Genomic DNA, 13,732 nt, shown 5'->3' with positions numbered 1-13,732 from the left:
TTTCTGACGTTTTTTGTTAGTCGGTTAACGCACTTTTAGTGATTTTCAACATAACCTTTGTATGGCAGGTGTCCGTTGTTATTATCCGATTTCTTCCATTTTTGAACTGTATATGGAAATGCCTAAAAAAAAACTACTCTGTACGGTTTGGTTGACATAGCTGTAGTAGTTTTCGAGATATGATATTTAAAAAAAACATTACGTCCAAATATGCCCCTCCCTAATGTGATCTTTTGTGCCAAATTTCATTTTAATATCTTTATTTATGGCTTAGTTATGACACTCTATAGGTTTTCGGTTTCCGCCATTTTGTGGGCGTGGCAGTGGACCGATTTTGCCCTTCTTCGAACTTAACCTTCTTATGGAGCCAAGAAATAAGTGTACCAAGAGTCATCATATCTCAATTTTTAATGAAGTTACAGCTTGCATGGACGGACGGATAGACAGACATCCGGACTTCAACTCTACTCGTCACCCTGATCAAGCCAAGAAATACGTGTACCAAGTTTCATCATGATATCTCAATTTTTACTCAAGTTACAGCTTGCACGGACGGACAGACAGACGGACGGACGGACAGACAGACATCCGGATTTCAATTCTACTCGTCACCCTGATCACTTTGGTATATATAACCCTATATCTGACTCTTTTAGTTCTAGGACTTATAAACAACCGTTATGTGAACAAAACTATAATACTCTCTTTAGCAACTTTGTTGCGAGAGTATAATAAACCACTCATTAATATAGGGAATTCCACTTTTGATGCATGCTTGTCTAGGCATGATATTTTAACCATCTTTTACAGAGCTACCCTTGTCTATAAAATTTTATTTCCCGATAATGCATTGTCAATAAATTTTGCGCATTTATGCAATGTTATTCATACTTTTATCTGGGCCCGTTGTAAAATCAACTAGTTATAGATTATTTTAGAACTGGTATAATATGCAATTCTAACGTAACCAGTTCGCTGACTATACTTAAATTTTAGTATGCTGATCTCATAGCATATATGTAACAATTGACTGATTACCAGTAAGAAATATGCCAGTTTCATACTATATATTCTCAGCAACATTTTAATTCCGGATTTTATCAGTATTTTTAGTGAAAAGTACCTAACTTTATATATAGATATCCATAAAAAGGTTGTAAGTTGGTTGGTTTTCTTATCAATTCGATTTTGGTCAGCGAATGCGAGTTAAAAAAAACTGTTGTTTTTATTACTGACTAGTTTGCTTTCACTGCCGGGTAATTACAAGCTACATTTGTATAGACTTAAATGTCTATCTACATATCTACATCTAACGGCTGCCAAAAGCCTTGCAAAACAAGAAAAGCAGGGCAAAGTTTGGGTGGAACAAAACCTTCAGGTATTAGCAAACTTGAAAATGAACTTAAAAATAGCGCCCTGACTTCATCCATACGTGGTGAATTTTATATAGATTTCTGACATATTGACCGGTAGTTGCGGTATAAAGTTAAACAGAAGTGCGAAAATATTTATGTTATATATGTACATAGTTCTGCTATCTCCATACTGGATGATTAAGCAAAGCAAATGGCTGCGGTAGCGAACGAGGGCAAGACGAAGTATCACGTATTTCAAACAAATAGTTGTCGGACTCGCGACTTGGCTCCCACGTCATTGTTGAAAATCATAATTTCGAAGTCGTAGATAATTTCATCTATTTTGGAATCAGTGTTAACATCAAGAACAATGTCAGCCTCACAGAACCAACGGAGAATAACTTTTGCCAATAGGTGCTATTTCGGTCTGAGTATAAAATTGAGAAGTAAAGTCCTCTCTCGACGAACTAAGAGCAAACTCTGAAAGTCACTTATTATTCCCGTCTTGCTATATGGTGCAGAGGCATCGAATATGACAACATCTGATGAGTCGACGTTACGAGTCGAGAGGAAGATTCTGCTAAAAATTTATGATCCTTTGCGCATTGGCAATGGGGAATATTGCATTCGATGGAGCGATGAGCTGTACGATATATACGGCGACATTGACATAATACAGCGAGTTAAGAGACAGTGACTACGCTAGCTGGGTCATGTCGTTCGTATGTTTGAAAACTCCGCTCTGAAAGTATTCGACGCAGTCCCCGGGGGAAGCAGAGAAAGACCTAAACTCCGTTGGAGGGACCAGGTTTAGAAAGACATGGCTCCGCTTGGGTCTCCAATTGGTGCCACCTTGTTTCGCAAGGACCGAATGGCGCGTTGTTGTTAACAGTTAAGAAGAAAAAAAGAAGTTGGAATTTAATCGAATCCCCTGTACAAAATTACTGTGTTATACTTGTATATAAATTTATTGCTTAGTTATGACACTTATAAAGTTTTCGTTTAGTGGTGGTTTATGGCCCAATTAAGTTCATCTACCAACTCGATACCAATTACGATATCTCAAATTTTACACAAGTTACAGCTTGCACAGAAAAACAGACGGACGGATGGAGAGACTCGGATTTCAACTCGTTTCTTCACCGGATGATTTATATATATGTATGTATATATAATCCTATATCTCTCCCGTTTAGTTTTAGGTGATACATACAACCGTTCACTTAACGGTACTCACTTCTCATTTCGCATGGCAAAATTTTTGGTTTTGTTGTGTGTGTAGTATATAGGCATAACATATGATTTGACTCAGAGCTGAAATCTCGTCCGAGGTAAATCTAAAAATACAAAAATAAGTTTTCAGTACCTAATAGTAGTAGTAACAACTGAGCTCCATTTGGTATCGCCAAGGACCAAACTGGTCTATGCGTGGCTTGTTGGCCTATCAGATTATCTTAACCTAACCAAACCGAGTATATTTATTTCATTGAAAAAGATCTTGCCAATACGTATCGGCCATTAGAAGACTGGTGGGACTAAATTTTGAGTTTCTTATTTAGCAACTTTATTTTAGAGATATTTCGACTCAATTGGCTGAAAGCAGAGATTTTGCAAACGTTCCACTGTTTCCTTGACGAATAACATACCAAATCCTTGACGATTGAGATTCTATTGAATGATCACAACCGAGTTCTCTTTGCTCAGCCCTCCAACCGTAGTATTCACACAGTAATATAGGGCTTAGATTTCCTTTTAGCGTTCATTGCTGCAAAAGCAGTTAGTTGAAGAAGCCGAACGGTATTGGACAGTTTAAAGGTGTCGAGATGGTATTCCGTATATATATATATATATATATATTCATTTATCTTTCGAAATTTTGCAATAAGCTAATTTCAATCTTTCTAAACTTGTATGCAAATCGTATTACCAACAACATATCTAAAAATCTTCCCACAGGGATTTGTCCAAAATGGAGGATGGTATCGCTGAGAAAGACGTGATGTTTGTGCATTTTATTGTGGCTTTTATTGGTTCGCTGGTTTTAGCCTTTATTAAGGGTTGGGAATTGTCTTTAGTCTGCCTTAGCAGTCTGCCGGTTACATTCATAGCGATGGGTCTAGTTGCTGTGGTAAGAACCTATATGTCTTAAAACAAATTGAAGTTTGTTGCCAATTAATGTGTCCATTTCATAACGCAGGCTACTTCAAAATTGTCGAAACAAGAATTGAATGTTTATGCATCGGCTGGTAATATTGCGGAGGAAGCATTGAGCGGCGTTCGTACGGTCAAAACTTTTGAGGGTGAATATAAGGAGGTGCAAGCTTATAAATCACAAATTGTGGATGCGCGGAAGATCAATATCAAGCGTAATCTCTTTTCCGGCATGGGTTTCGGTTTACTTTGGTTTTTCATTTATGGCTCATATGCTTTGGCTTTCTGGTATGGCGTCGGGTTGGTTTTGAAGAATTATGAGGGCATTCCCGGTTATGGTAATTATGATCCTGGCAATATGATAACAGTAAGTTAATGTCTTGTATAATTTTAATAATTTCACAAAATTACTTCGAATTTTTTTTTCTAGGTATTTTTCTCTGTCATGATGGGTTCCATGAATATTGGCATGGCCTCGCCGTATATCGAAGCATTCGGCGTTGCCAAAGGCGCATGCGCTAAAGTATTTAAACTAATCGAACAAATACCGACAATAAATCCGATCGAACCGAAGGGTAAAAATTTAAATAAACCTTTGGTACATATCGAGCTGCGTGACGTTAGCTTTAAATATCCAACACGCGAGGAAGTGCAAATTTTACATAAGTTTAATTTGACAATTAAACGTGGTCAAACGATAGCCTTAGTCGGCTCATCGGGTTGTGGAAAATCAACGATTATACAGCTGGTGCAACGTTTCTACGATCCACAAGAAGGTTCTGTCTATTTCAATGATGTCGACTTGAAAGACATCAATATTACTTGGCTACGCGAGCGCATTGGCGTTGTAGGACAGGAGCCTATACTATTTGGCACAACTATCTATGAGAATATACGCTATGGCCGTGAAGATGCTACAAGAGAGATGATCATTGCCGCTGCCACAGCGGCGAATGCGCATATTTTTATAAATAAATTGCCAAAAGTAAGTTTTGAACGTAAATTTACATTCAGCAAATAATTATAAAGAAAGCATTTTCTTTTATAAAGGGACTTGATACTCTGGTTGGTGAACGTGGCGCTCAGTTGTCGGGTGGACAAAAGCAAAGAATCGCCATTGCACGAGCTTTGGTGAGAAATCCGGAAATCTTGTTATTGGACGAAGCGACCTCCGCATTAGATACGGCCAGCGAAGCCAAAGTACAAGCTGCTCTTGAAAAGGTAAAGAGTGATTCAATTTGACATCCTACATAGAACACTCGCGTTCCTTTCATAGTGAATTTTAATGTACCAAATATGTACCATTTTGGTCGACCACTTTTTGCTATTTTTCCGCTAGAGATATTATTTCATCAGTGTAAAACGTTTCTGGTTGCTCGGCGGAAAATTGTGACAAGCAATTTTCACAGCCAACTTCACTACATTAAGGGAGTTCTGCATTCACCGAAACAAATGGTAGTCCGATGGTGTAAGTCAGGGCTATATGGTGGATGCATCAAAACTTCCCAGACAAGCTCTCCCAGTTTTTGCCGAATCATCAAAGATGTGTGTGGTCTAGCGTTGTCCTGATGGAAGACACAGCCCTTTCCGTTGATCAGTTTTGGCAATTTTTCTTTCGATTGCTTGCTGCAGTCTCATCAGTTGTTGAATCAATAGTTCGACTAGGGCGGAGCAGCTCAAACTGGATGATTCGTTTCCAATCCCACCAAATATTCATCATAACTTTTCTAGGCGTCAATCCTGGCTTAGCAACCATTTGTTGAGCTTCACCATGGTTGGACCACGAATTTTTTCGTTTATTATTTGATTCACTTTTAATCTGCTGTTACCATTTGCTTCAGAAATGTTTCGATTTCATTTCGTTTCAGCAAAGAATCGCAGATGTTAATTTGGTCCATTAAGTTTTTTCACAGGCAATTCATGTGGTACCCAAACATCGAGCTTCATTTTGTAGTAAAATTTCTAAATATAGCGAATTTCTTCATTATTTTCACTCATTTTTGAACAACTGTAACTTTTTTTCAATTTCCCGAATTTAATTTTTTTTTTGGTTAAATGAAGCTCACCTTTTCTTTGTATCTCATATGATATGACAGAATGTGATTGTGGATACGAAAAGACTTTTTCGACTACCCAATATTGGCAGCTGTGTCCTTTTCATTTTCCAATTTGCTAATTTTCCTTTTGTCTGCTATTTTCAGGCTAGCAAAGGACGTACCACAATCATTGTGGCCCATCGTCTGTCGACTATACGACGTGCTGATCGCATTATAGTAATTGATAAAGGTGTGGTCGTCGAAAGCGGTACTCATGCCGAATTAATGGATCTCAAGTCACACTATTATAATTTGGTCACAAAACAATTGGGTGATGAACCCTTTACGGCCTCCGTAGAAAATAGTGGTAAAGACAATAAATTCTTCGATACAAAAGATGAGGATGAAGAAATGGTTGAATATAAAATTGAAGAGGCAGCTTTAATTGAAGAAAATCTGGATGACTCGTCACTGTGGCCGATATTGAAGATGAATACACCCGAATGGCCGCAATTATTGGGCGGTATGGTGTGTTCGGTTATAATGGGCTGTGCTATGCCCATTTTTGCTTTACTTTTTGGTGAAATTCTACAAATATTGGCCGTGAGGGATAACCCTGAATATGTGCGGGATAACACAAATGTATACAGTTTATATTTTCTCATAACCGGCATTGTTGTAGGCCTGGCAACATTTTTACAGGTAAGTGTAATCACATGCGGCGTTTTATTTAGTCAAAGTCTTACTTCTTACGAAACTCAATAATTTTTGTATGTGTGTATTTATTAGATTTATCTATTCGGTATTGCTGGCGAGAGATTAACCGAACGTCTTAGGGGTATGATGTTTGGCACAATGCTGAAGCAAGAAGTTGCCTGGTTCGATGACAAAGCCAATGGCACCGGTAGTCTTTGCTCGAGACTTTCTGGTGATGCCTCCGCCGTTCAGGGTGTAAGTACATATATATTGGACAAATAATCTATAAATCTATAAATGTATTTTATAGGCAACTGGACAACGTATTGGTACCATTTTCCAATCAGCGGCCACTATCGTCTTGGGTGTCGGTTTATCGATGTACTATGAATGGAGCTTGGGCTTGTTGGCGCTGGCATTTGCGCCATTTATTTTGGTTGCGGCGGTTATGCAACGTAAGGTCATGGCTCAGGAAAATATGGGCACCGGCAAAGCAATGGAGAATTGTACAAAGGTATAGACGCAGTTATATTGTGGCTACAAAAAAAAGTCAAGATAATGTTATAATGTGGCATTTTTTGTAGCTTGCCGTTGAGGTCGTTTCGAACATACGTACTGTTGCGTCCTTGGGCCGCGAAGAGATGTTTTACCAACAATATATGGATTTGCTACATCCCGCTATGGCTGTAAGTTTCTATTCGCAATGTCTTAAGTTCAATGCTAAACAAAATCTCATTACAGAGAGCTAAGAAGAATACGCATTTCCGTGGTCTTGTGTACGGTTTGGCCAGATCACTAATGTTCTTTGCATTTGCCGCTTGCATGTGGTATGGCGGTTGGTGTGTCGTAAATAAGGGCATGGAATTCGGCAATGTTTTCAAGTAAGCATCTAAGTAATGTGCTCTTCATATATATTTAGTTTTCTGACTTCGTCTTTCATTCCTTACATTCTAGGGTCTCACAAGCTTTGATTATGGGCACAGCATCTATCGCTAATGCGTTAGCTTTTGCACCCAATTTGCAGAAAGGTGTTACAGCAGCAAAGAAAATATATTTATTATTTAATCGTGTGCCACAAATCCAAGATAAACCGGGCATATCGCTTGCGCCATGGACGGCGGAAGGCGAGGTGGAATTCAAGGAAGTCAAATTTAGTTATCCAACACGTGCCGAAATTCCCGTACTTAGAGGTATAATCATGAATATGAAGAAGGGACAAAAAGTGGCATTGGTCGGCTCGTCAGGCTGTGGCAAGTCTACTTGTATACAACTATTACAACGCTTCTACGATGTGGACGCCGGTTCGATAACCATTGATAGTCTTGACTTGCGCAATCTTTCACTATCGAATTTACGCCATCAATTGGGTATCGTCTCACAAGAACCGATATTATTCGACAGATCCATTAGGGAGAATATTGCCTATGGTGATAATACACGGGAAGTTACCGAACAGGAAATTATTGCGGCAGCCAAGAAAGCGAATATACACAATTTCATCTCAGCATTGCCATTGGTAGGTATTTAAACACGTCCAGCATTAGTTATGAAAGAGATAACATTGCAGAACGTTATTAACGAAACTTACTTAGCAATCGGAAACCAAAACTTTCCCTTCTGTTAAAGACGTTACGCAAGAATTTATTGTTCAGTCAAATGCACTCCGAAAAAAGTAACGGAAAAACTTGTCGCAATAACTAGTTCTAACATGCTGAACCGAAAAGTTTCGGCATTAGTTTAGCTCACCAATCGAGCTCACGATATTATCGCTCGACTAACATTCATATACTTTATGTATATATTAATAATGTAAGTTGTTTTTCCAAATGACAGGGCTATGAGACCCGTATGGGTGAGAAAGGCACACAATTGTCGGGTGGACAGAAACAACGTATCGCCATTGCTCGCGCTATGGTCAGAAATCCGAAGATATTGCTATTAGACGAAGCCACGTCAGCGCTTGATGCTGAGAGTGAAAAGGTAATAAAAATTGCAAAAAGGGCGAAGAGAATAATTAATAATCATTCGAATATACGCATAGATTGTTCAAGAGGCACTGGATGCGGTCAGTGAGGGTCGTACAACCATAAGTATAGCTCATAGATTATCGACCATTATTGATTCGAATGTTATATATGTACTCGACAACGGTCAAGTTGCGGAGTGCGGTACACACAAGGAGCTCCTGAAATTGCATGGTATATATCACACGTTGTGGAGATTGCAAACGGGTGGTTAGGGCTGACGAAGAGACTGCAATATATATATATATATGTAAGGTGTAAATCTCTGGCTGTATACATACATACATATACATGGTTAGGGGCTAATAGTCGTATTAACATTTGCGAAATCGTAATATTTTATTATTTGTAAGTTATTTATAAACCTTAAACTAAGTAGAACAAAGTTTGTATTCCTTGTATGTATGTATGTGTGTAAAAATTAAAAAGAAGAGCTAATAAAATCAAAGTACCATATTTGTTTTAAAAACAAGTGAAAATTTTAACTTCGGCAGAACCGAATATTGAAAAATTATTCAGAAACCGATTTTTATTTGTATTAAAAGAAACTTCCACATTTTTGTGACTACCAGTAGGGCATCCTTGACATTACCCTAGCTTCTAGAGAAATTTATCACTTGATATCAGAATTTAGAGTTCCAGACGCCACTACTTTTCTGATCACAAATGCATTATTTTCAGCTCGAAGGCATTACGTCCGGAATGCAGAGTGCTGAACCTATAGAAACTACAGAACCATCCGCAATCTGTATTGGAAGAAACTTCGATCAGCTCTTTCAACCGCGTCCCATATGGGCTCGATATTATCTGCGGGTGCGATTGATGAGTTCGTCGAGCTTTTCTGCTCTGTGTGTAGGACTGCTCTTGAAAGCTTGTGTCCGCTGAAAACCCAAAAAAGGAAAAGGAAAACTATTTTGGTAGACATCGGAGCTAATGGATAGCAGGTCTTCGAGCAGAAAACTTCTCATCAAAGTCTATAGACGATTGGACGCTTTATAAGGCAAGGCTGACTATATATAAGTTTGAGTTAAAGAAAACTAAGAGAGCAAAGTGGAGAGCACTATGGAGATTTGAATCCTCACGGTTTATGCGCCTTCTAGCGAAAACCACTGGTGTAACTGAGAAATGTTGGTCATGGTGGGATCGCGAGAAGCCAAAGTTTCGGTTGAAACTGTTTCTGTGTGCTCACTTTGAGTTGAACCATTTTTCTAAGGAAAGCTTCGAAAGCATCTAAAACCTTTCAATTCCCAAGGGCATCTTAACCGGGCTCCAGGCCTTCGAAGCATGGCCTAATCTTACACAGTTCACGTGCAGTTAGCTGTATGACATCTTGACCGTCCGCTGCTGTTGAGTTGGAAAGAACTCTCACTCCGGTGACAAGGATTTCATGCCCATTAGTCTTCCTCGTTTCCGTTGAAGACGTTAAATAGACTCATGGTCCTCAGAAGACCGAAAGGAAAATTTTTAAATATCCAATATGCTTATATAAAAGTCAGATCGGTTGATCGGTTTTGCACATCGCAAACTGGATGCAATGTTATGGCTAGAGGGAGCCCTTAACCAAAAGGAATTAGCTGTTGGCACCTTTTACGACGACGAGGGCGCCTTTAACAATGTGCGACGTTAACCATCGGAATTTATAGGTTTATTACCATTTTATTATAAATTAGTATTAGCACTTTATTCGAGAGTGCAAACAATTTTAATAACTTTAATTCGGAGACATTTTCGAGCACTTCGCTTGCATTAATTAGTATATAAGCAGTATGTATGTACTAGATTATGGCAAGTTTTTTGACCTTAAATTGCATTGTGGTCATTTAATAGAATCAGCACTGTTGGAATTTGCATTAAACTTTGTTTACAACTGCTTTTAGAACTTAAACATTATATTATGCATATATAGAATATATACAGATAACCGCTTAAGTTGAATGCATGTGAACTTGAATATATAATTTTTAGTTTTTTATGCCTTATATGTTATTTTATAGGGGTCATATGCTATAACTGTGTATAGAGTGCTTTATAAAAAATGCTACAAAGTACTGTTAGCAAGCGAGCGGAGAACGAAAGATATGCATATGGTCACATAAATATGTAAACCATAAGGGGTTCGTTTGTGGAATTTGGAGTTGTATAGAGATCTACAAGTTGTTGGTTATTGCGTCTTTTCTGTTTTTTAACGGCAAACATATTCACCAAATATTTTGAGAGAATACTGTCCAGTTGACAGTCTTTGATCTGAAAAAATGTGGATTCATTCTGGCTAAGCAAGACCAAATATCTACTTAGATATACTCACCCATCTTGAGATCCAGCCGAACCGAACCGAATAGATCATATCTATCAAATATAGCAGCCAAAACTGATAATGTGCACGAATACCGTTGAGAGTCGATTCGGCGCCGTTCGCAGTAACTCGGACTGACGTATGAAACGACTTGGCGCATTTTACGTCGAGACCTTAAATTGAAAGCATAGTACAAAATACAGCTTGTACAAGAACAGAAACCGCTTAATCTTCGCAAGTGTTATCGGTTCGCTCTATGGGCTCTTGAACAGTTCTAAAAAGATCCGATGTTTTCGAGCCAAATTTTGTTCAGCGAAGAGGTCCATTTTTGGCTTAATGGGTATAAGCAAAAATGCCGCATTTGGGACGAATCCAGAAAAGATTATGGTTGGGTGTGGTTTGCGGGTCGGTGGAATCATCGGTCCATATACTATCTTCGAATATGATGCCGGTGAGAAGGTAACCCTGAATGGCGACACTTATCGCGCCACTTCATACACATCTTTCCTATCAATAGATCTGTTGAGAAAACACTACGGTGAGCAGATAATTTCACGTTTTGGGTCAGTCGATTGGCCACCAAGATCTTGTGGTATCACTCAGTTAGCCTTCTCCTGTGGGTATAAGTAAAGTATAAATTCCATGCGGATAATCGCGCCTCGATTCAGACCTTGGAGCAAAACAACAAATAAATATTCCCATTAAAATTGAAGTTACTGTGTTGTTCCTCTAAAAAAGTAGCGAACCTCGAATTGAATACGCACAATCGTTAGGTGAACCAAACCATTACATTCTGTAGCAACTTAAGTATAAAAATATTAAATTAATACATTTTTTAAATAAATATATTTATTAGGTCCATAAAAAAATTAAATATTAATCCTAGCTGTGCTATTTATTATATCTAAATTTTGGTGCTTTTGTATACAAGTCCATATATAAGGCGTCAGTTTGTCCCCGAAACTCTCGCTGAACGATTTTGGACAGTTCATTTTGGCGAATGCTTCCATGCTGTAAAGAGACAACTGCAGCGCCATGCCGAAAAGGATAAATAACCATACAATCACATTTCCAAACCGACCACTTAACGGTAGATGCATTATTATATAACTGAGAATACCGAAGCATATGTAATTTACCGGCAAGAACAACTGCAAAGCTAAACCGATTAGTAGTTCATGCACGAGAGCAGAAATTGTCACAACCGCGCATGAGCAGACATAGCGATTAGAACACACATAGCTGTAGCAATCCTTATAGATGTACTCATACAGCCAATCCTGTACCAAACAATTCCACCTGATAAAATAATCGCGATAATTTGTAACACACCACCAATTTGTAAAGAATCTACGATCACCGAAGTGTAACAGCTCAGCAAAGAGATTTTGTACCGAATACAACAACATATAAATAAACAAGAGTAGACATAGTGTTGAAGGCATTAACATGCCATAGAAACACTCAATAATAGTCGACCAATGTGGTGCCGTAACACCGAATACACGATAGTAGGGTTTCATGAAACGCTCGTAAAAGAAGGTGAAGTAATAGATGGCAAGGAGAATTTCCAATAAACGCGCCCAAACAAAGGTCCAACGTATCGGAGCGTTAGTACGCGGATATGAGGTGCGATAGATCAGCACTGGTGCGAGTAGAAAGTAAATGTAATGGTGTAGACCCGGCAGTTGGATCGTACTGTTAGTTGTGGATGCTGGTTCGGCGCTTTGGCCAATTGTTGAACGTACGAAGGCGTGCATTTTCATTATGATGCGCGTGCTCTCCATTAAGATAAAGAGCGCTGAGCCCAAACGTAGGTCGTAGTGTAGACAGCATAGCGCGCACAAGGAAAAGCTCGCGCAGACCGTTGTGATGTAGCATGCTAGGAACACCGTATTTATGAATGACTTGTAGATAGCTGCGAAGAGAGATTTAAAAGATAGTTTATTTGTCTTATTATGAAGTTGAATAGTTATGTTACCATGCTTACTTAAAGCGTGTACTTTTAGCCATAAGGAGACACCAAAATATACTAGAAACGCGCTGAAATGCATAACAAACCAGCAGCCAATAGCATATTGAAGTCCTTTAAAACCTGGTTCCAGTGTTAGCCAACCCAAGTAAATTCTTTTATAAAATAGTTAACCACAGAATAAAACAGCAGTTTTTAATAATAGACTACAAAATAATGGATAGGACTCAATTTTTTTTTTCAATAGTAAGTTAAAAAGGGTCTGTTAAGGGGTTACATGGGTTTCCACGGTTAAGAAACCTTTCTTTGAACAATTTTTTCTCTTATAAAAAAGAAATATTTTATTAGAATTTTTTATTGTACACTATTAATAAAGGAAATCCGGAAATTTTTGGAAAAAAGTATTTTAAGCTTCGCCATTGTGACGTCATTTCCGGTGACCTCTCAGAAAAAAGTTTCACCCACGTTGGCAGTATAATTCTTTACAGGATCAGCTAAAGTGAAAAATTACGTGATTTAGTTAAAAACTTAACTTAAAACTTGGACGAAGTATAAAAAATACAGAAAATTGGATTTTTGGCAGAAATTTTTACAAAAAAATAGAAATTTCAGTGAAAATTTCGCAACATTTTTTTCAAATAGTCATGTTCAAGTCTTTAAGAACTGTATCTCAAAGACTTGTGTAAAATTTTATGAAAATCGGTTGAGTATTTCTCGAGAAATCTTACCAACCGACTTCAAAAACAAAGTTTCGAGAAAAATGCATATAAAAACGGCGCACTTAGCCTAACTATCCTCCAGCGCATAAGTTCTCAAGGCTCTATCACCGAAACTATTACTCGAATCCACTTGATAATTTGGGGGAATATTCTAGAGATGGTGCAAACTTTAATAAGACAATAAAAAATATTGGGTTTTTGAAACCCGTAAACCCATGTAACTCCTTAAAGCAGTGAGTATGTTTAAGTTTTGCTCTTGTAGCGGCAGCAGTCTAACTCATAATGGCTGATACTCTTTATATATTTTAATTATTTACAAACTTGCTAGCATTTTGTATGTAGTCGTAAGTGACATTCACCGGTCGTGTATTTGCCGCAAACGAAGTCGGCCATGGAAAGCAAGAGCAGTTGCTAAGCAAAGCTTCGATTGCTAAGTAATTATATGAGCATAGATAAAATCATAATATGATATATTTAAAAAAATTT

The 13,732-nt window shown here is 38.1% G+C and overlaps 2 protein-coding genes across 2 annotated transcripts in view; one reads left to right on the top strand and one right to left on the bottom strand.

Moving 5' to 3' along the window:
* The window catches only part of LOC108967321 (multidrug resistance protein 1A), a 15,032-nt gene extending 6,298 nt beyond the window's left edge, over window positions 1-8,734 (top strand). Inside the window, exons 4-15 of the mRNA XM_018930643.1 lie at window positions 3,312-3,483; window positions 3,553-3,873; window positions 3,937-4,491; window positions 4,557-4,727; window positions 5,708-6,244; window positions 6,332-6,493; window positions 6,549-6,752; window positions 6,823-6,924; window positions 6,980-7,119; window positions 7,193-7,754; window positions 8,072-8,218; window positions 8,280-8,734. Coding sequence (XP_018786188.1) covers window positions 3,312-3,483; window positions 3,553-3,873; window positions 3,937-4,491; window positions 4,557-4,727; window positions 5,708-6,244; window positions 6,332-6,493; window positions 6,549-6,752; window positions 6,823-6,924; window positions 6,980-7,119; window positions 7,193-7,754; window positions 8,072-8,218; window positions 8,280-8,477 — 3,271 coding nt within the window. The 3' untranslated portion in view covers window positions 8,478-8,734. The remainder of the gene's footprint in view (window positions 1-3,311; window positions 3,484-3,552; window positions 3,874-3,936; window positions 4,492-4,556; window positions 4,728-5,707; window positions 6,245-6,331; window positions 6,494-6,548; window positions 6,753-6,822; window positions 6,925-6,979; window positions 7,120-7,192; window positions 7,755-8,071; window positions 8,219-8,279) is intronic.
* A 2,690-nt stretch (window positions 8,735-11,424) lies between these two features.
* The window catches only part of LOC108967269 (sterol O-acyltransferase 1-like), a 3,576-nt gene continuing 1,268 nt past the window's right edge, over window positions 11,425-13,732 (bottom strand). The window contains exons 2-3 of the mRNA XM_018930573.1: window positions 12,537-12,682; window positions 11,425-12,473 (exon numbers count right to left, since the gene is read on the bottom strand). Coding sequence (XP_018786118.1) covers window positions 11,425-12,473; window positions 12,537-12,682 — 1,195 coding nt within the window. The remainder of the gene's footprint in view (window positions 12,474-12,536; window positions 12,683-13,732) is intronic.

This window comes from Bactrocera latifrons, unplaced genomic scaffold, assembly GCF_001853355.1.
Source record: "Bactrocera latifrons isolate USDA-ARS-PBARC rearing strain unplaced genomic scaffold, ASM185335v1 scaffold_182, whole genome shotgun sequence".
Classification (NCBI taxonomy): domain Eukaryota; kingdom Metazoa; phylum Arthropoda; class Insecta; order Diptera; family Tephritidae; genus Bactrocera; species Bactrocera latifrons.
This window is presented reverse-complemented; position numbering and strand designations above follow the sequence as displayed.